At 37.4% G+C, this 22373-nt stretch overlaps 1 protein-coding gene across 5 annotated transcripts in view; it reads left to right on the forward strand.

Moving 5' to 3' along the window:
- The window catches only part of fam163ab (family with sequence similarity 163 member Ab), a 52913-nt gene extending 35144 nt beyond the window's left edge, over nucleotides 1-17769 (forward strand). For 3 of the 5 annotated variants that reach the window (XM_088598816.1, XM_088598815.1, XM_088598817.1), the window contains 3 exons: nucleotides 11349-11496; nucleotides 13104-13218; nucleotides 13370-17769. In XM_088598816.1, coding sequence (XP_088454942.1) covers nucleotides 13126-13218; nucleotides 13370-13756 — 480 coding nt within the window. In that variant the 5' untranslated portion in view covers nucleotides 11349-11496; nucleotides 13104-13125 and the 3' untranslated portion in view covers nucleotides 13757-17769. The remainder of the gene's footprint in view (nucleotides 1-11348; nucleotides 11497-13103; nucleotides 13219-13369) is intronic. The other 2 variants (XM_088598818.1, XM_088598819.1) reach the window with 2 other exon arrangements.
- The last annotated feature ends 4604 nt before the right edge of the window (nucleotides 17770-22373 follow it).

Raw genomic sequence — 22373 nt, forward strand, 5'->3', positions numbered from 1 at the left:
AATATAAGTATTATTATTTGTACAAGGATTGACCCAGCAAGAAGTCAGCAGAGGAGATGTAATAGTCATTGTATCAAAATAGGTGTCTGTAGGACATCTCTGTCTGATATTTAGTAATTGTATTTTATATTATCATCATGAATGAAATGTCATTGATTTGTTAATCATAGTTAGGTGAAGTGAATTACACATTTATCCATTAAATAAATTCTCAACTGCCACTAATTATTTTTGATTGTTCTTCAATTTTTGAATTTCTTCATACAAATTTTAGTGTTTTCTTTCTTTGAAGAATGTTACAACATGTTGAGTTACAGATGGAAGGATTCATTCTTGTTTTCAATAAGAAGAGAGGGCTGTGAGTATCTCCACCTATCCAGCAATGCAGCAGTGCTAGAAGCTGGCTGTGGTGCCTCTGGCATTGAGATATACAGTATGACCAGCTTATTGATTTGCAGACTCATTTCTATAATAGAGTAAGCAATGTGATATAAAGCTACACCAACAGGCCCTGCAAGGCATTTTCTTAGTTTGAAACTAAGCTAGTTTCTGAAACCTTTCATGCTGCAAAAAAGGTAGAAGCCTTGTACAACTCCACTCCCAGTGATTCTGGGTCTTCAGTGGTGAATTGAACTACCCACTGGAATCAGAACTGTTTGGTTCCTGGCCTCCTTTCAGTATATCCTTCAGGTTCATTTGTTAGACAGCATCTGTGATCTCTTGCACAATGTGGATTCTTTATACATTACTAATCATTACTGTTGATTATTACTTTTCTTTTTTCCTTGATGGACATTGTTTTCACTCTATTATGCGTAGAACAGTCATTGCACTTCTGGCATGCTTGTCTTTTTATTTTTACTTTTTTGAATGATTTCTTTTTTTATATTAATGTAAGGAATTATTGAATGTTTCATAAGTAGCCTTTCATTAGAGCATCAGCTAAGCAAATTAATAATAATAACAGCAAGTAAAATTAGAATAGTATGATGCAGATCTGGCTTTTACTTAGTCTTCCTGTTTAATTGAAGCTATATCCTTTTGAGAAATAAGCTCCAGTATTGGATAAAGGTCACTTAGGGAGTGTAATTGAAATCCTCCAGACTGTCAAATGAACTATTTAATTTTAAAGGAGACTTTGTTAGTGAGAGGGAAAATTACAGAATTTTCAGGAAAAAAATGTTACAGAGGAAATTCAGTTTTAAAGCATTGCTTGTGGGTTTTGTCTTGAAATGATTGATACTATTGAAAAAGAGTCAAAGAATGTAATCGCACAGGTTTCAAGGTATGGTGATAAAACAAGGTTATCATCTGTCTTCAATGTATTATGGATTTTCAGTTGAATTTTAAGAAGCCTCTGGCCTCTGCTTGGTAAAGGTTTTAGTTCTCCCCATTGATGGAGCCTGCTAGCAGAATCTGTGTTATTTTTTACCCATATAGTGGTAGCAGCTGTGAACTCCTGCTGAATTCACATGCTGAACTCTGACAGATGCTTCCCCCCCCTGTACTAAACCCCAAATGGTGAATGTTTACACTAAACTCCTAATGAGAAAGATAGGTTTAAGTGCTGTCTAAATCCTGGAGTGTGGTGAGAAAGCTACCTCAAAGACAGGAAGGGGAGGGTGTAGAGCAACGTGTGTATATATAAGCTGTGTAGAGCCATATCCTCTTTGAAATAAGATAGATACTATAAATATTATGGTCCTTATTGTGGTTGTTGTTTGCATGCAATAAAGCTTGGCTGGACAAACGAACACTTCAGGCTCGAATCTCTTGGTTTCTACAACATGTAAAAGCAGGGCAGGAGAGACTGTGTTTCCCAGAAGGCCATTGGATTGATGCTAGCTAACTTGCTGAAACCCTGAAAATAGCTAAACTCTGGGTCTTAATTGATGTCCAACTTAGTGCTGGAGATCTTTTGTAAAGCACAACCTTGAAGCTTGGAAGAGCAAATGGGGGTGGGGAATGTGGAAAAATCTGAGAAGAATTTTGTGAAAAGGTATATGCTTATATAATCATTATTAATGGCTACTTCTAAGTGTCTTGACTGCAAGCATTAAAGCAATAAAATATGAAATATGGTCTGAATACTTTTGCAAGGTACTGTATATATACAGTATTTGTTACACATTCATACCATTGTGTATATTGCCCTGACAGATTTATTTTTAGTTATGAAAGCTTTGCAATAAAACAATAAGCACTAGCAAAAAAGGACATTGTTGAAAGTGGTCTCTGGTATGGGTAAAAATGTATATTTCAGTCTTGTGTAGTGTAAGTGTCATTCTCATAGAGGATCTAAATGACACCTTCTTATATGCTTTTTTCAGGGAGCCAGTTGATGCATTTTAATCAGTATGTTTATAATTACTATTTCCATAGCATATATACATCTTTAATGGCCTTCAGTGCCCTTTAGCAATCTAAAAGTAATATTGCATTTATAACCAACAAATTCCTAATGCAAGCAATTGTATATGGCTTTATATATGACTTTAAAACAGCCTTCTTGCTGGGTGAGTCGGTGTCTAAATTGTTCCTGTGTGTGGCTACTGCAATGGGCTAGTGTCCTGTCCCCTGTGTAGTCCCACCTATACTTATACACCTATATATAGGTGTAGTCCCACCTATATAGTGCCCTATACTTGAGAATGGGAAGGGCTGCTATAATTCTCACCAGGAACAAGAGGCATTGTCATGATGGATGTTTATAATGTCTTTGTCTTTTACACTCTTCTGTTGGGATGGTGTTGTGACCAGTTTTGTTCTGTGTGTCTCAATCAACTAAATTGAACTGTATTGTTATTTTTAAATAATAAGTTTATTAGCTAATTCTCTTATTTTGGTAGTGAACAGTAAGGATCATGGTAGTATCCTGTTTTTACAAAACAGATAAAAGGAGGTTTTACTTACACAAATCATTAGTTTTTGCAACAAAAGGATTACACTATAACTTCGGACTCTGAGTAGGCCTAGAGGGGTGGAATGCCTGTTTTTTGGGGGTATTCAAGTTTGTTCAAGGGGATTCAGATCTGTTGATTTTCTTTTATATTTCAAATAATTGCAGCTCGGAAGTTTGAAATCTTGGATAGCACCCCCTGTGAGCTCTGAAACAGATTCTCTCAGTATATCAGCAACAATGTTCAGTTCTTCCAAGCGAAGGCCCTTCACAGGTTTGTCCCTGTTGGCACATGTTACCCTCAAAGCAGCCAGGAAGACAAAAGCTGAATGTGACACGACAAGTAGAAGTTTTGTAATCCTGAGGAAGGTCACGTGGCAAAGGTTTCAGAATGCCTGCTACCTCCTTAACAAAATCAACAGCACCCCTGTTTATCTGTAGTTTCTTGCACTGCAGTGAAATGGGTTAAGAGTTTGTAGAAGGCCTGTGGTGTATAGCTCTGGAATCTTCATTTGAGTATGTGAAGAACTACATAAATACAGTATGTGGGGCATTTGATTTAGACACGATGAAAATTTTAACCAGTTTCATATAATACACAGTGCATTCTTGTTACACTCATGCTGAGTGAGTATCTTGCAAACAAGGACAGGTATTAATTAAAGCCTAATGATAAGAACAATAACACAAAAAATTATTTTCCTTTTTTTTAATACATGGATGAGATTTTTATCTTCCTTTTGAGACAACTCTCTTGCAAGGTTCACTGGGGTGTCTTAAATGAACCATATATTTGAATGTACAGTATGACTGTGACCATTGACATATTCAGCTTTGCCGTCATTATCTGCCATGCAGCAGCCTTGAAAAAGCCAGCAGCCTTTCATTGCTGGCTTTTTCGTTGTAATACACAAGGTTGTAGCTTTTAAAACCACAGATGGTTTTAAACTACTTTAGATAGTGTCTTTTCTGTTTTTATCCCATCATATTGATCAAGAATGTAAACTGGGAATTTAAGTAGTCATCTCAAAGTTCATTAATAGCATAACATGCATAGTTTTCTTGTATATTTTATATCCATACATAAGGTATATACACAAAACACAAGGAAGGTATTCACACCCACAGGTCTATGAGCATCCAATAATGTCCAAAATCACTATGACAGGAATAGAGTAAAATCAAATGATTTAGATATACAGTAACTGCTTTCTGACAGCATGCTGCCAGTCCTGTAAGAAAAACACGTTTACCAGAAACCTTCCTAAAGTCATTATCTTGCAGTGGTAAATAATTATATTTTGTTAGGCTGACCCTAAATCAAATCTCATGTCCTAGCAAACTCAATTCTCTCCCCGAATGGCCCTGTTGCCCCTTCTCTCTATCTGTTTTTATGCTTTGCTTTTTTGTGTCGACTAAAGGTCAAACATTACGACATTCAGGCCTCTTACCATAATATTTGTAATTGAATGCACACCCTCTTAACTTATTAAAAAAATAACATTTTAAGATTCTATACAGAGGATGTGCTATATGAACAGGATGTGCACTACAGTGAAGGTTAATTCTCTTAGTTAATGTATTACTCTGAAGACAATCTTTAAAGGAGCCCATAAAGTGTCTCTATATTTATTACTATTATTATTATACTATTACTATATTATTATTTAGAAGTTTGACCTCATGTTTAGAAGACAAAAATAAAAAACAAACAGTAAGATTGAGATTTCTCAACCACGAAATTGGATTTGGAAGAGCTGCGAACAGTGACTAAAATGCAGAAACATGTCGGACATAGATAATAAATATTTTGTTGTAACTGTTGTAATGTAAAAAAAGACCAGTTAAGGTACCCTTTGAGAATGTAAGTAAGGCCCTATCATCCAGAGATGTGAAGGTTGCAATCTTGGCAGTTCAGTTGTAAACTGGCTGTTATTAGGATTTTTCCAAGCAAGGGTGCATGGTTAGTCAAGTTCTCCCACGACTGAATGAGTTTGCAATCTGCTAGCATGTCCATGGAACAGCATTCCCTTCCTCTTGCTGAGAGCTGCACCTGTCCCTCTTCTGCTGCCGCAGATGGTAAAACAGTGCACATCGCTGAGTGCACGTGTGCACTGTCTTTATCTTGCCTGCACACTTGTGAGGATCACAGTAGTAAGTCGGGCTCATTGAGATCAGGCGGTTTCAAAATTCAGACAGATAAATTATAATTTTGTTTTTAAATCTTACAGAAAGAAAAAATGCTAAAACAGTTCAGAAGAAAGTCTCTGCTAAAGATACAAAAATCACATCCAAACAACATATTTACATTCTTTTTGTCATAAAAGAGCTGTTATACTTTTGTATAACTTCAAAACACGTAAGCCAAGATATTTCTTGTGGATTTAAAAAAAATGCAAAATAAAACCTGTAGGAGATGTTATCCAATCATTTTCATTAACTTATAAAGTTTTTTTCAGTTATTAATGGATACTATATTATCCCAAAGGAATAGATGTTATTGAATTGATTTAGTTTGGAATAGGTTCTTCTGGTTGACTTTTCCTCACATGTGTTAAGACCCCATACAAAGAAAGAAGGCAATGTAGTTATCCATAATACCGTCTATTTGTCATATTCCTTTTCTTAGTTCTAGTTCCTTTAATGAAGCTTCTTATCGATGTCCAGACAGCAGAGACTGATGAAAAGTGTCTGCTTATTTAAGTAACAGAAAGAATACTAATTTTCCTTGCTGTTTCATAAACAATGCAGAAGATAATGGTACTTCTACAAGGTTTAAGAAATGTAATTCACCAGATTTCAGATAAAATCTCTTCAAGTGTCCTAAATAGTTCACTGTCAAAACATAAGCAACACATTTAATCTTTTAATGGCTTAGCTCACTTTTTCAACTTCTAAGCAGATTGCTATTTGTGATCACTAAATCATTTCAATAACATTGTTCTCTAAAATTGGTCTCAAAGGTAAAAAATCTAGACAAGGATTAAAAAAAAACGATTTTTTCAAGATCTGAATAATTTAGGGTTCTTGCTTCAGGGAAGTTTACTTTATTTGACAGACCAGTTCAGATCAGGACTTTGCTTGGCTTCAACTGAAATCTTTCTTCCCAGGCTCTTGGTTTGGCTTGATTTTCTTTGATCAGTCTCATAGTCCCTTAAAGCATGAAACACAGACACCCAGTAGAGACATGCTGGATGTGGCCTTTTCACAATGTCTAGGTATACTTGGTGAAAATAATAATAATAATAATAATAATAATAATAATAATAATTGCTTACACTTATATAGCGCTTTTCTGGACACTCCCCTCAAAGCGCTTTACAGGTAATGGGGACTCCCCTCCACCACCACCAATGTGCAGCATCCACCTGGATGATGCGACGGCAGCCATAGTGCGCCAGAACGCTCACCACACATCAGCTATCAGTGACAGAGTAATGTAGCCAATTCATAGAAGGGGATTATTAGGAGGCCATGATTGGTAAGGGCCAATTGGAAATTTGGCCAGGACACCGGGGTTACACCCCTACTCTTTTCGAGAAGCGCCCTGGGATTTTTAATGACCACAGAGAGTCAGGACCTCGGTTTTACGTCTCATCCGAAGGACGGCGCCTGTTTACAGTATAGTGTCCCCATCACTATACTGGGGCATTAGGACCCACATGGACCACAGGGTGAGCGCCCCCTGCTGGCCCCACTAACACCTCTTCCAGCAGCAACCTTAGTTTTTCCCAGGAGGTCTCCCATCCAGGTACTGACCAGGCTCACACCTGCTTAGCTTCAGTGGGTTGCCAGTTGTGAGTTGCAGGGTGATATGGCTGCTGGCCATATCACCCTGCAACTCACAACTCAAAATACACGTATTTAAAATATGTGTATTTTAAATACATCAATATTAAAAGGTCAAAATTGTATAGATTCAATTCTTTAATTTTTTATATAATTCAGACATAATGTGATAAAATTTCTGTATGAGCTTTAAAAATAAATGAATGAGTTGTAAAACTGGGACATTCTAGAGTCTTTTGCGCCATCTAGTGAAGTTTATTGGATACTTTATTGTGGTGGATTTGTCTTTCCCTTTTCTTGAGCTTCCCATTGATAAACGGTACTCCTTGAGAAGACAAAACACAGTATAGAAGTGGCATGTGGGATTGCGAGACATGTCTGACTTGACCTCTTGGGGCCTTGGGGTTTCAGAAAAGAGTAAGAATTGACAATGCATCAGTACACCCGGCCATCGGCATACATCTTCAGTTCATCAGTGAGCCCCTGCAACACTGCTGCCTGTACGCACTGAGATACAAACAAACGATCAAAGGGACACTCCCACTCTTCTGAAGATGAATCCTTAGCCATGACTAGGGGGCTTTATAAGCCCAAGTGAGGAGGATTCAGGCAAGATTTGAGGGAGAATAATTGAGGGTTACTGAGATTACAGAATTGGACCCAAGAGAAGAGTCAGTCATCAGAGGTTCTACGGATAGCAGCAGAGAAAGGTCCCAGCATTGTCTTCCCCTACCTGACATTGGACTCACAGAAATCAAGGTAGGGGGAAGTATCAGAGACCATGTTCTGTGGATGGCCAGGAGTTTCTTTCCTTTGATAAAAAGCTGCATAGCAAGTCACCAACCAGAGCTTTTTTTAGAGAATGACACTGCTGAACTGCTCCTTTGGGACACTTAATTTTACTAACTGGGGTCCATCGGGTTCTTGTCCTAGTCTAGAATGTATCTCTTGAAGATACATTTTGTGTGATATGTTCTGTTTGGATAGGTTTCAATATATATTGTAAATGCTAGGTAACAAAAAGAAACTTTGTAGGATTACTGTCTTTTCTGGTCTGTGTATACGCTGGTGGTTTTGGAATATAAAAAACTGCTGCAGGGGTAAAAAGTATCCTAGCACTCTTAAAGTTGCGAGGTGAAATGGTTGACTACAAAACTATTAAAACCATTTCCTGCATTTGGGGGTCACCACTGGAATCAGAGCCACTATTTTATGATGAATGTATGCAATGTGATTTTCTGTTCATGTCCTTGAAAAACACTCATATGTAAATAAAATTGTATAATATGAGCAAAGTTCAATAAAGAAATTATATTTACACACAGAGATAACAAAGATTAAATAAGCATAAAAATAAAGAAAGGTTCCCCCCATGAAATATAAGTAGAAGAAGCTACAGTACATCTGCAAGAACAACTTCACAGTGGAGTAATCTGTTTTTTTTTCTCTGAAAAAAACTTTCCATAAACCCTATTGTTTGTGGTGTTTCGTAAAACAGTTCTTGTGATATTGTACATACAGGATGTTTCTCTGTAAGATATCTATGTAAATTGTGAACCCTTTGGAATTATCTGTATTCCTGCACTAATTGCTCCCAAAATGTGATCTGATCTTCATCGCTGTCATTAAAATAGATAAACACAATCAAATTAAACAAACACAGAATCACTTTTCCACGTCTATATTGAACTTATTTTTTAAACTTTCATTTTCTATGCTGGAAAACGTATGTGAACTTTTAGATTTAGTAAATGGTTTAACCTCCTTTAGTAACAAAGACCTTGAACAAACATTCCTGTAGTTAAGGAACAAGTAATAGGTTTGCATTCCTGTAGTTGCTGATCAGACTTGCACATCAGTCTGGGGTATTTTGGCCCACTCCTCTTTACAGAACTGTTTCTACTCATTGATATGTTTGGGATGACTTGCACGAGCAGCTTGCATTGGGTCATGCCACAGCATTTCAACTGGGGTAAGTTCAGGACTCTGACTTGGCCATCCCAAAATGCACAATTCCCTCTGTGTAAACCATTGTATTGTGCATTTACTACTGTGTTTAGGATCATTGTCATGCTTCATGACCCAACTTCTGATAAGCTTCAGATCACAGACGGATACCCAGACATTCTCTTTTAGAATTTTCTGATACAATTTGGAATTCATCATTGCTTCAATTAATGCAAGACTTCTAGGCCCTAAGGGGCAAAGAAGCTCCAAACCATGATACTCCTTTCACTATTCTTCATGGTTGGGATGAGGTTCTTGTGTTGGCATGCAATGATTTTTTCCGTTTAAATATAATATTGTGCATGAATGCCAAAACGTTTCACTTGTGTTTAATCGGGCCACAGAACATTGTTCCATCCACGTTGTCTTTGCAAACTTGAAACAGGCAGCAATTTTTGGGAGGGAGTGCAGTGGTTTACTCTTTATCCACCTACAGTATGTACACCACTCTTGTTCAGTGTTTTTCTTATTGTGGACTCCTGAAAACAGACATTAACCAGTGCAAGAGAATCCTGCAAATCCTAAGCTTTAACCCTAGGGTTCTTTGTCACATTCTTGAGCATTACACAGCTTTCTCTTGCAGTGATCATTGTTGGACAACCACTCCTAAGGAGAGTAGCAATGGTGCTGAATTTCTTCCATTTGTTCACTATTTACCTGGCTGTGGATTGATGGAGGCCTATGTCTCTATGTAGAAATGCTTTTGTAGCCCTCTCCAGCCTTACAAGCATAAATTCCTATGAGGTCCTCTGAAACCTCTTTTGACTGGGGGATGTTTCACTTCAACATATCTGTATTGTGAAGAGCAGACTCTGTGGGTAACCAAACCTTGTGGGGTTTTTCTAGACCAGGGCACCTCAAACTTATTTGAACTCCTGACTCCAATTACCCCATTTAGTAGAGTTCATTTTCCTTGATGTTCATATACTTTTTCCAGCATAGACAGTGAATGTTTAAACAATGTGTTCAATATAGACAAGAAAACATACAGAACCTTATTAGCACCACAGATAATTTTTTTGTGTTTACATTTTATAGTATAGTGTTTAAACAAGAAATATAGACATGATAGTATTGTGTTTAAATGCAATAGTTAATTTGTGAACAATATTGCCTACTATATTAATATGTTGCATTACACATGTAATAATATCGTCCTATGCAAAGTAGCATTGACTTTAACAACAGAAACATATAGTCACACTCCTCTTATTACAAATAAATTAATGTAAAGGAGCATGCGTACTGTCTTTTGTATACATAAAGTACAATACAGAATCAGTGACCATTCCCTGGTTAAACATGTCATTTTTGCTGTTTCTGTGAAAAGTAGAAATGACAGCTTTCCAAACATATGTTATTCTTGATGTGAAACTACAGAAAAATGCACTCTGTGTAAGTTTTTGCCTATAAGTCTTACTACCAAGTCATGATTCTGTATTCCATCCAATGTTTAAAAAGTAGACAAAATCACAGCAAGAGCAAGGCCGATCACCACAAGAGGACGTTGTTAGGGTGCACAGTGTATAAGAGGCTGATATAGTATCTCTGATAAATAGGAAAATTTAAGTATTATTATCGTTCCAATATTGGAATTACAGCCGATAATTACAACCGATAATGCAAAGCCCCATTTTTGTTTGTGCAACTATTTTTTTTATGTGCACGCACTGACGCACTAGACTGGGTACAGTACAGTTGCTGCACAGTGAAAATGTAGGCGGTGTGGAACTTTTTCCCCATTTCAGCAAGGACAACAGAATTGCAATTTACAACAAATGTTCAGCCGAAGTACAGCGAGGAGGAAACAAAGCAAAACGTTTCAATACCACTAATCTAGTAAGTCATTTGAAAATTTGTCATTCCAATGATTTATTTAAATAATTAAATCCATTCCAATGATTTATTTAAAGAATATGACACAGCTAGCATTAGCCAGAAAACAAAAACATTAGCAAGTGCAGTGATGCCTATCCAACAGGTATTTGAAAATTGCAGAAAATTTACCAAGGACAGTCCAAAGGCTAAAGCAGTCACAGACAAAAGCATGGAGTTTATGGCACTTGATCAAGGATTCCGTCAACTAATTGAGCATTTGGAACCCCGTTATACACTCCCAAGGTGCCTCTACTTTTCTGATGTTACCTTGCTGGTGTCGCCACACACAAAAACAACCTGATCAAAGCTAACGTCAGAGACATTGGCTTCACAACAGACATATGTACTCCTGACATTGGTCCAATGAGTATAATAAGCTTTACAGAGTTTTAGCTTTCTTACCCTCATTACACATCAACTGAGGATTTTAGTGTGAACTTATTTTGAAATGCAACAAAGTAAAATTATCGGTTATCGGTATCAGCCACAACAAGCTGTTAATTATTGGTTAGCGTTATCGGCCCTTAATTTCCATATCAGTGCATCCCTAGAAGTTGTATACTGATCAAGAAGGTGAGATAGAACCTAGGGTAACAGCTAAGAATCTGCAGGAGTCTCTTGCACTCGTCAATGTCTGTGTTCAGGAGTCCACAATAAGAAAAACACTGAAAAAGAGTGGTTAATGTATTCTTTTGAATGTTTAAAAAGTAGGCAAAAATCTATGTCAGCTGATGCATGCATCCAGGCCTTTACTATTCTCATTCTCCCTCTACAGCCCAGTTCGCTTCTCCACCAGTTTTCCCTGCTGAAATCCCACATGAGACGGTAGCAAGACCCAACCTCAGTTTTTCCACTGTGAGTTTTTTTTAATCTGGTTTCCTGATCACACACACCTGGGCTCAAGCTTTACAAGTTATCACCAGGTAACATTATTTTGTAACCTCTCCATTTACAGATTAATAGGTCTTGCTGTCCACTTTCATCTGAGTTTACTTTTGATAATGTATTGAAATTGGATTTTGGCACTTTTTTCTGAGGTGTTACTGTTTTATTACTAGAGTTAGATTTTGGTCTCCTATAGTATGAACATGCTTTTAGTGCAAACTATAAATTGCACATTGATTTACTGTAGCAAATATACATTAGATACATTTAATATTACATTTTAATGTTATATAGTGGTATGCCCTTGGCCCAGTATAGTAAAACAACTGAAAGACTATTTAAACACTATAAAAACTTATAAGATAAGATCACTTTATTGGCCATATACAATTTTTTGTATTAGGAATTTGTCTTTTTTCACATACCCCAACAAGCTCTCCATAAGACACCATAAAACCATGGCAAAATGGTTGTAGGTGTCTTAAACAAGCTACATAGCCATGTAGTGGAAGCTCACAATAAAAAAATTATATCAATATTGCCAGAGCACATCCTGGTTTTCAGTGGCATTTCATGTGGTTCTTGCCCTAGATATTGTAGGTCACAGGGATTAACCCCCCAGCAATGCAAAGCCCCACTTATACAGCTGGCTAGACTACAGCAACTGGGATAAAGTATCTTTTTCAAGGTACAATAGCAGTACTTGTAATGGGGACTGACACAACATACCTAGTATGCATTGTATACCTCCATTATGGCATCTCCTACCTTGGTCGTCAATAGCCGATCCAATGATCTCATCCAGCCATTTCTTGAAAGTATATGCTTCGGCCTCCTCTTGTTTATATATTTTTGTGATCTTAATTTGGTGATGTTTAATGCATTTCCCCATCACAGAATGGAAGATAAGTGCACAAAAGTTCTGAGAGGATATGGCTGGTGCTGTGCAAGATTAGAAAAAAAGCAGATCTCAAGGTTCTTGGAAGTTTAGAACTCTTTTATAAACCATAGCACTTCCATGTGCAATATACAAGAATAATCAAATTCAATTTTTTAAAAGATTGTTGTGTAGGATCTCAGGTGAAAAAAATTGCAAAGTGTGCAAACTGTCCAGGCTTAGACTAAAGTAAAAGCAATTCTTGAGATTAACACACACATTTTCCAGAGCTAACATCTTAATAAAGACATTAATTAAATCTATTGAATTATCCAGTTCAGACTGACAATTTTAGAATGGGAGATCTAAACCAGTACTTACATTTCCTTTGACCTCAGTTTAAACTACAGTATGTGGACTGAAGTTATCCTGTTTACTGGGTCATGCCTAGAGACGGAGCCCTATGAGTTTGTCTCAGAAAAATATTCATGGGATTTAGATCTGGGGAGTCTCTTTATAGCAGGGAATCAATCACTAATATCTAAATTTAAGACAGGATACTGAGAGTAACGTCAAGGAATTTTAAAAATAAGCATTAGTAAGAGCTACCTACCACCTAGAGCGGAAAATGATAAAAAAAATCTTAAATAATAGAAGCCTAGTGCCTCCGTACCAGAGGTACGGCTAATTGGACTCATCTTGGAGTTCCTGTTTAGCAGACTGCACACAGGAAATGCCTGGACTTTTGTTTTATTTTGTTCTTTCCAGGGTTTGATGGAGATCCGGTCGGATGACAGCTGGAACTGTTGTTATTACTGGAGGAATACTAGCAACGGTGATACTACTGTGTATCATAGCAGTGCTCTGTTACTGTAGGCTCCAGGTAAGGTTTGGTTTTAACATGTTTGTTGGTCTTGTTTGCACTGATTTCTGCATATCTGTTTTCTATCTGTTGAGTAGATTTGCATCCTGCGTAAAATTAGACAGAAAGAGATATTGGTGATGGTTTGCTGATTCATCTCCCATTTACCCAGTATTACTGCTGCAAGAGGGATGAGTCGGATGCCGATGCAGTTTCTGATGGACCAGCTCAGCCGCACTTCACCTGTAATGCTTGCAGTGGGCCAGAAGTGGTTGGCTCCATGCTCAGCCCTCCGGTGCAGCCTGCTGACAGTAGTCAGGCTGGTGCTAGTCCCTGCACTGCCACCCGCAACTACTGTCCCACCTGCTCCCCCTACAGTTCTCCCTTTTACATGCAGACCCGGGATGAGCTGCACAATGGAGGCGAGAGGATCACTTACATGCCTGCTCATTACGAAAATCCAGCCCTGGCCATCAACTTGGCCCCCCTGCAGGGTGTCCAGATGAGTTCCGGCGAGGACAGTTTCACCAACACCAGGGCTATCAGTACTGAGGTGTAACCCTCCTTCTTTTCCTTATGACTGAACAACAGACACACTGAACAATTGTGTAAAACCAGAGAAGTCAGGTTTTGGAACACAGGTTCCCAAACCAAAGAACTCTAATCAGGCCAGTGGACAGATGGATTAATTCCTCAATGGAAAAGAAAGCACTATGATGTAGGTGTCCTATTCTTTTTTTAAAGGATACCTATATAAATTCCCTTTTACTAAACAAAACATTTCATTGCTTTGAGGTAGAGCAATGATTTGAATACCATTAAGAGATGTCTATGAGAGAAATAAACTATAGTTAGTTTTTTAATCAAGGTGCGTTCACAGCACTGGGACCTTTGAGCGCATCTTTCCACTCTCCAATACACATTGTTTGAGGCGGTTTCGAGATGTTAGGTGAAACACCAGTATTTATTTAGTTATTGATATCAGTGCAAAATAAATATATGTAGGGATTACGTTTATTGGTTTGTGATTCCAATACTTATTTTAAAGTCTGACACCAATATTTATTAATGCAAAATAACTGCCATTTGGTTAGAGAAGTATTTGTGCCATAATCAGCATACACTTTTAAGGCTTTTATCAGTGCCTGCTTCACTCTTCCCCCTTAATCTATAACCTGTTAGGTAACCAAGAATCTGTTGTCTATTTTGTGGATGTACAGTATATATGGTGTCAGGCACTGTATACAGTAGCTTGCCCCACTTCTGGGGGTTCCAACTGAGTATTGTAGATGGGAAGGAGGTCGCTGTACCAGAAAAAAATTAGCAAAGCTACATTCTAGAACATTAAGAGTATTAAGTAGGATGTTCTTAAATCTACTGAAACAGCCATCTTTGGGTCACTTAGGAGTCTAAGGACAGAGACATTATGTATGTTAAAAGTAACATTTAAGATGACAAGTACAGTAGGATACAATCAGTAATTTAGTGAATGACAAGATAATTAAATTTGTAGTTCCTAATAATTTCTATAGTCAATGATAGCTTCCTCCAATAGCCATTTGTTTGGTTTGTGCTTTACCAGAAGCTCTTAGTGATGTATGTTTAACCAGCTATCTCATGAATACACCCTTGTGACACCAACATGTATACTTTTTTCAACATTTGGAATGCTTTAACACATTATTACTGCTATTACTTTTCATGATTTTGCCTCCAGACAGTGGTCAGGGAAACTCAGGGGAGCTTCTGTAGAATCTGTGTAATCTCTAGGGCCAGAGCAAGCCTCTACACTTTTGGATAATACCCAAAAGTACAAAATAAACCAGTGCTAGCTCATTCACTTTTCACCCATTCAACTAACACCGTGCAAACTGAAATTTTTAAACATAGAACTTGATTTCCCACGATGCTCCATTCTCCTAAAGAAACAAACATCCCATCTTTAACACTGCTATTCTAAAACCACTTATTTGCATATACGATGATATCTGGAATAATTACAATATTGCAATAGGCCTGCAATGATTCAGTTGAAGAACAGAGATGATAACTTTAACTTTTATATATTATGTACAATGATGAATGCCAATACCCTCTCTGTCTCTTTTTGGAATATAACAAGTATTGTTATGACCAGGCAGTACTGTAGCAGTATTCCTACTATAAGTAATCATCTCTAATGGTGGTAAGAAGTGTATAGGCATAGATCTGAATTACAATAAAACTGTGTTCAAGTTCTGAAGCAAGGCTTTATGGAAGATTTAATGCCTCTGTTACTTTTAAATGTTTTGTCTTCTTGGTCACCTGCTCTTTCCCACTGAATTCTTTTTCACTGGCAGTGTCAGTGGTTCTGCTAGTGTCAAACAATTCTTTCTGCTAAAGCCCCACACTAAACATGTAACAGCTTGATATTTTTGGAGATATAAAAGAACCTTACCCTATTAAATTGAGTAATCCATAACAGTGTGACACAATGTTGAATAAACTAAATAAGTCTGACTCAGCAATGCATGAATGAGTACTTTCTTGGCATTTACTCTGTGAGTAGCATGTAGTGGTTTTACCACATTTGGTATCAAAGCAGGAAGTCTTTGTATTACACTTTGGCTCTGGATTCACTGTAGTCAAGTTGGGTATTTCTTTCAGTGTGGTCAAAGATGTAGAATGCATGTTTTTATACCAGTTGGCACGTTGCTAAATGTGGTACCTTAACTGGCAATTTTGTAGAATTTATAAATATGCAAACAAATCAGTTTAAACAGCTATTATAATGTGCTTTTCTGCTCAGAGATGTCAGTAGGACTCTTTGCATTATGTCTCCTCTGGTCTCCATTGTCAGCAAGTGAAAGACTCCACACAACATCTGATTTCTCACTTGAAAGACACAGAGCTTTCATCTGCTCTTTCTTAACTTACAAAAGTTTGCTTAGTGGACACTATTTAATTAAATTAACACTAGTTCTAATGGCACGAACTATCTAAAAAAATACCAAGCAAAAATAAAGCTGACAAGCAAACATTAATATTCAAACTTGGGGCTTTGATTTAGGAATGTTGTTTGGTGAAAATGCTGTTGTTCCCCTAGTTAAGGATCTAGTGATTCCAAACCTTTCTGTTATTGATGACCTTTGAATATCAGACTGTCAGTTTAATTAAAAAATACCATCATTGCTAAATAAAAAATCCACTGCCTGCTGCTCATAACAGGTAGTATCAACTATTAATGTGCATCTCTTCATTTAAACACCAATCCATCTTTTAATGACTGATCTACAGATATCCAATGGATTTTTGCTGGGCCCTGGCTGTGTGTTGAACAATTGTGAGATTAACATGCAGAATAGAAGTTCACAGCTCTTCCTTGTTATTTAATGGCATTTGTAAACGACATCTACATTTCACAGAATGTTTACTTTTAAAAATTTAAATATGAGTTAATCCTTGAATATTTGTGTTCCATTATTTAATTTGGTATGTATGTTGACATACTATATGTATTAGAATACTTTGTAATAAACAGTTTCTTATGTATTATTTAGGGTGTGAAGAGTACAGTGGCACAGTGCTTGACGTTAGTGCCTTGCAGAACTGGGGCTCTGTGGTCAGTTCCTGGGGTGTTATCACCATGGAGTTAGTATGTTTTCTCTGGTTTCCTCCCACATTTCAAAGACATACTGATAGGTTATTTGGCTTTTAAAAAAATGGCTCTGGTGTGTATGTTTGTGTCTGTGTGTGCCCTGTAATGGACTACAATCCTATACATGTGGCAGTTGCTTGCAGGGATAGGCTCCAGCTCCCCTGTAGCTCTGTAATAAAGCAGTTAAAAATGGATGAACTGATGAACTGATGTTTAATATGCCATTTTTTTTGTAAATAATATCATTTCTAAGCAATTACGTACTTGTTTTAAAGTGCAATTGATGTATTTTAATTACTCATGTAAGATATAGGGGGGAAATATTAATGTTTGCAGCTGCACTTGTTAATTGCTGGTGACAGCTGGAAGATTTTGCGAAATGAAGAGGAAATGGAGGATGATGTGACAAGGAACATTACATGTGTTTACATCACATCTGCGATTTGTCACTCAGCAGGGTTCTATGTACAGTCCAATCTCTCTTCCGTGCCCCCCAAAGCCTGACAGCGAAGGATGAATAAATCTGGTGAGTCAGTAGTCTAATGGTTTGAGGCAGTAGTTTTTATTGAGAGGGTGAACTTTTCCTGCAGAAGATGCAATATTTTATAAGGTGGACATTCAGAACTGGTTTGAACTGGATTGGAAGAATGCTGGACACAAGGGCTACTATGTAAATCTGTACCGTTATATAAAAATGCATGCTACGAACCTAAGAAACCAATTGTATTAAAATAAGTTATCTTTAGCAAATAGGGAGGTAGGACGATATGCGTGATTTTAGAACATGCCAATCTTGTAAGCACAGGGAAGCGTGATAGATAACAGAAAAATGTTTAAGGACTGTTCCAGATAAATTAGTTAGAAAAAAATACACAGAGCATCTCTGTGTGTTTCGCTCCGATGGGCATGAAATAAAAACTTCTTTTGACTTCTGAGACGGACTCATGACTGTCTTTCAAGTGGAAGCAGGGAAAAATTTATCCAACAGTTTGTCCCTGTCACCACCTCTAGAATACGCAGCAACATCACTGATTGATGGACATCTCAACAAAATCAACCATGCAACATTTGTTGGTACATTGGTGTAGCATAGACAAAACTAGAGGTGTCTAGCGAATTAAGTGTAACTTGTTGTTGTTTGTTGGTCATTGTTTAATCTCTTCATTTTTTAAAGTTTTTCTTTAAAAAGAATAAAAATCAAATGCACCTGGAACTTGTGTATTACAGCATGTATGGAACTTGTGTATAGTAAAGGGGCCAGGGAGGAATTTTTCCTAGTTTTTAATGCCTGTTCTGGAGAAAAACAATTAAGAGAGGTAAGTGGGTAATCAGAAGTAATCACATTTTATTTACTTTAACAGGACAGCAGATATACATAAAGTTTCATTTCCTATTTCCATTCCACAAATAAAGAAGAATGACACCTAAGATTTTTGTGGATGTTTATTGAGTGTTTGAGTTTAGTGAGATTTGGCATGGGACAAAGACCTCTATGCAGAGCGAGAAATCAAAAACCAGGAAGCTACAAAGGTGGAGGTGGGGAGGAGAAAGAATGCAAGAAACGAAATGTGATAATTGTGGGATTTGCATAACCTACACCACGCTTTGAGAGTGATTGATCTTGGCAATGTATGACTTTAAATATCTGACATGAAAGTAGCTTGCTTGTCATCACCCCTCCCAAACTCCAAAAACATATTAAATTCAGTATCAAATAAAGATATTTACAATTTAGAGTTTGAGGATATTTACTGTAGCAAAAAAAAAGTATCAATGTGTACTTGCAGGATGATTGGCTTTTTTGAGAGCTTTCATATAAGAATTCAAGATTCATGGACTTGAGACCCAGTTCGCTGTCCTACACTGTAGCTAAGATTTGGTAAAGTTTAGAAACTAGGTTGACATGCAGTACAAGGAGATTGTATGGAGGCATAATCCCCAGTAGGCTTCAGAGCAGAGAGAGAGATGTAGATGTAGGGAAAAGTGTGCACACCATGAAAGGATGGCATCCCCAGAGCTTGCTGTAATGCAAAGTCTTTCAGGCTTCACTGGTACCAAATCTGGGCACAGCGAGCCTGGGGAAACTGGGGAGGGGAGTAAGAGGGAAGTGGTACAGTAAGTTGGGGGCTTTGTTATTTAGCGGTATAGATAGTATAGTGTGCAGAAGCAGTAGGGAGTTTTGTATGATAAGCTCAGGTTTCAGACCTCCAGGAACAAGATGCAACAGATGAAGTGGGAAAAGATAGGTTAATGATTCTGCAAAACAAATTTAAGGATTGATCTTTGAAAGCTTAGGAACAGAACATCTACAGTGGCCTTCTTATTAGTTCTGTGGAGCTTTAACACATTCCAAAACTTTCATGCCAAGAGCACTTGTTTTTATGGATTTGCATGCCATCTTTTTTAATGTAAAAAAAAACCCTACTTACATTTTGATTAATGAAAAATTAATCTTAAAATATAAGAGTATCTAAAAGTAATACAGTAATATGCATGTCTTACCATTTAGTGTGATCCTTGGCCTTACTTTACCTAGCTTCTCCAATTTCAGTCTTGTAACGTGACACTTTGTTGTTAGTTGACTTAGGGAGTGACAATCATATGTGAAAATACCTGTTCACAGAGGTGTGTTGACCCAAATGCTGATAGCTGTGAAAATGACACTTTATTCAAACAGACAGATTTCACTGGCAGATGACATCGAACTGGTCATACAAGAGAAGCTATGATTGTTTACAGTAACCTCAAGTGTGTTTCACAGATCCCAGAACTTCTATTTCAGTTATCTGCATTTCAGATCCACAACACACATCCATTGAAACTAAAAAATCTCGCTGTCACTAAAACACTAAAAAATCCATGTCTCCATCAAAGCTGTCTGGTTTAATCAGTAAAGAAAACATCGGACCAAAACTTTGGAAATCCTTAAATCTTAAACCAGTTTTTGGAAGTACACTCCAAATCCAGTAATATGGTTTGTGCAATGTCTTAAATGTTCTTTAACATGTTGGAATTGCGGAAAGCTGAGGTGTCAATATCCTGAGGAAAAAATAGCAATTTTTGCAATAAATACCATCAACATTCCCAAAAGGACCTACAGTATAAGACCTACAGTTATGAGGCTGAGCTCATTCATATGCATGGTGATATCAGTGCAGGGGTTTTGTGCATTCACTGGGACAATTATTAATTGCAGCAGTAAATCACAAAATTATTCTTCAATGGTTATTAGAAAATCGACCTTGCGGAACAACTCGGCAACGCACACACACAGATACTAATACACGAGAATACATTTATTAATACATAAAATGTGCATAAAAACATAACAGATCTTATAGTGAGGGTTAGCAGAATACAAAAGGTATATATTCAATCACGAAGAGTTACAAATACCAAGAGATACATACAGTACATTCAGTATACCATTAATTTATACTGTTTCGTTAATGAGCTTTTTGATTACAACTTCTACACTAGATACTCAGAAGCAAGTACATCACTCATGAATTAAATTGACATCAACTGGAATTGAGGTAACAATTGAATACTGGAGATGCATTGTAGAATGTTGAATACTCATTCAATTTATGTGGATTCAGATCTCCCGCCGACACAAATGAACAGCAACAGGCTTCTGACTAGAAATTGTTAAAGGCTTCAAATTTAGCAAAGGAGGGGTCAACCGAGAGTTCAGGCCCAAAGGTAGTACAACTGGCATTATAATCCCTCAATTCCAGACTGTTCCCAAATGTTTGATTTCATTAATTTAGCCAGTAAGTGGCTGGAACCAGAAACCCAGAAGTCAGCCCAAATAGTAGAAAGTCTTTATTCTGGATCAATACTTGTGCAGTCTGCCAGCTGGCCTAAGGACACAGTGTCTGCCAGTCTGATCATGTTAATTAATTTATGTCTCTGCTTGTGAGGCATCTTACTGCTAAGGACTTGGTAAATAACAGGGTGGGATCTATTACTGGGGAGTCCGAGGATATAAAGCAGATTGAGAGAAGAATGGCATTGGAATAAGGAAATAGACCTAAAGTTTGACTCCAAAGCTGTGGGAAAAGGATGGAATCCTGATTTCACATCACACCCTATTATTCTTTTACCCAAGATCCACACAAGAAGTGGTGTAGCTTAGTGAGAGATACTCAATTCTCCAGTCTGTTTGAGGACATTACTCACGTCAATGGTAAAGTCATTCAAATTGACTCTGGGAGTACCATAACTTTAGTTGCTAAATCAGTAGTAACCTCCTGTAAGTTAGGTGAAAGAAAAATTACTGTTACTTGTGTTTAGGGGTATAAAAGGGAGTATCCCACAGCAAAATTAACCCTTTGCTTATAACATCAAACTCAGTCAGTGTGGGGTTTGCGCTCTTTTACTTTGTCAGGACTTCCTAACCTTTTCGTCTTGATGACCTATTCCTTGATAAATGAGCCAAAGTCACCTTAAAAGACCCATGAAAATGTGGGAGCCCTACATTGCTTTAGCCTGGACCTCTTTGCCAAACCAGGTGTTAAGAGTCCAAAAATATGGCAGCAGAGAAGGATAAAAAACAGAGGGGTATACTACTCAGGGTGGCTGTCATGGGGTCTGCTAGAAAAACAACCTATGTGTTGCCATCCAGATAAGAGAAAAAAATGAAGTAGCTCCAACTGATCTCAACCCAAAAGCCAGACAAAAAGTCTGTCTCCCTTAATTTCCTTACAGGAAATTTCCATTGTGTCCAAGTAGAGGACCAGACCTTGAGTCATGCTCATGCTCAGGTAATAGAAATAAATGGGGTTCCAGTCAAAGGACGAGTTAAAATATCCTCATTAATCATAAAAATTACCTGTATATTGATTTAATGGAGAACAGGAGGATAGACTGTTAATTCCACAGAATCACAGGCTCAGACCCATGAGCTGTGTGGAGATCTAAAAGTTGATAAGACACACAGAAGTGTGTTACAGCAATATTTCTGGCCCAGAATATATAAAGAGATTTAGTGATTTTGTTTGGACTGTCCCGACTGCCAGTTAACCTGTTTATAACCCAGACTGCATGCTCCCTTATACCTGGTCCTTATTATTGAGGAACCATACAAGAGGAGATTCATGGAACTGGAGGGACTACTACAAAGAACACCACAATGCCACACATATATTCTTGTGGTACTGGACAATGCCACCCATTACCCCAAAGCACATAGAAGCAAAATAGCCCTACTTTCTTTTTAAATATTAATTTTATATTTAACATACTGCAATATACAGTCATATAAAGCGAGGAGGAGTTGAAGAGTCTGTTGATGAATGTAAAAGAAGAGAGTGGAAAAGCTGGCCTGCTGCTTAACAAAAAAAATAAAGATTATGTTAATAGGCCATATTAATCCTTTGCAAACAGATAGAGAAGTGGAGGTAGTGACACATTTTATTTTCTTGGGCTCAAGGATCTCAGCAAATGGTGATTGTAGCCTTGAAATCAAAAGACGCTTGCTTCTTGGGAGAAAAGCTATGGAAAATCTGGATAAGATATTAAAGTGCAAAGATAT

This window comes from Lepisosteus platostomus, chromosome 11, assembly GCF_059453375.1.
Source record: "Lepisosteus platostomus isolate fLepPlt1 chromosome 11, fLepPlt1.hap1, whole genome shotgun sequence".
NCBI classification, from domain to species: Eukaryota; Metazoa; Chordata; class Actinopteri; order Semionotiformes; family Lepisosteidae; genus Lepisosteus; species Lepisosteus platostomus.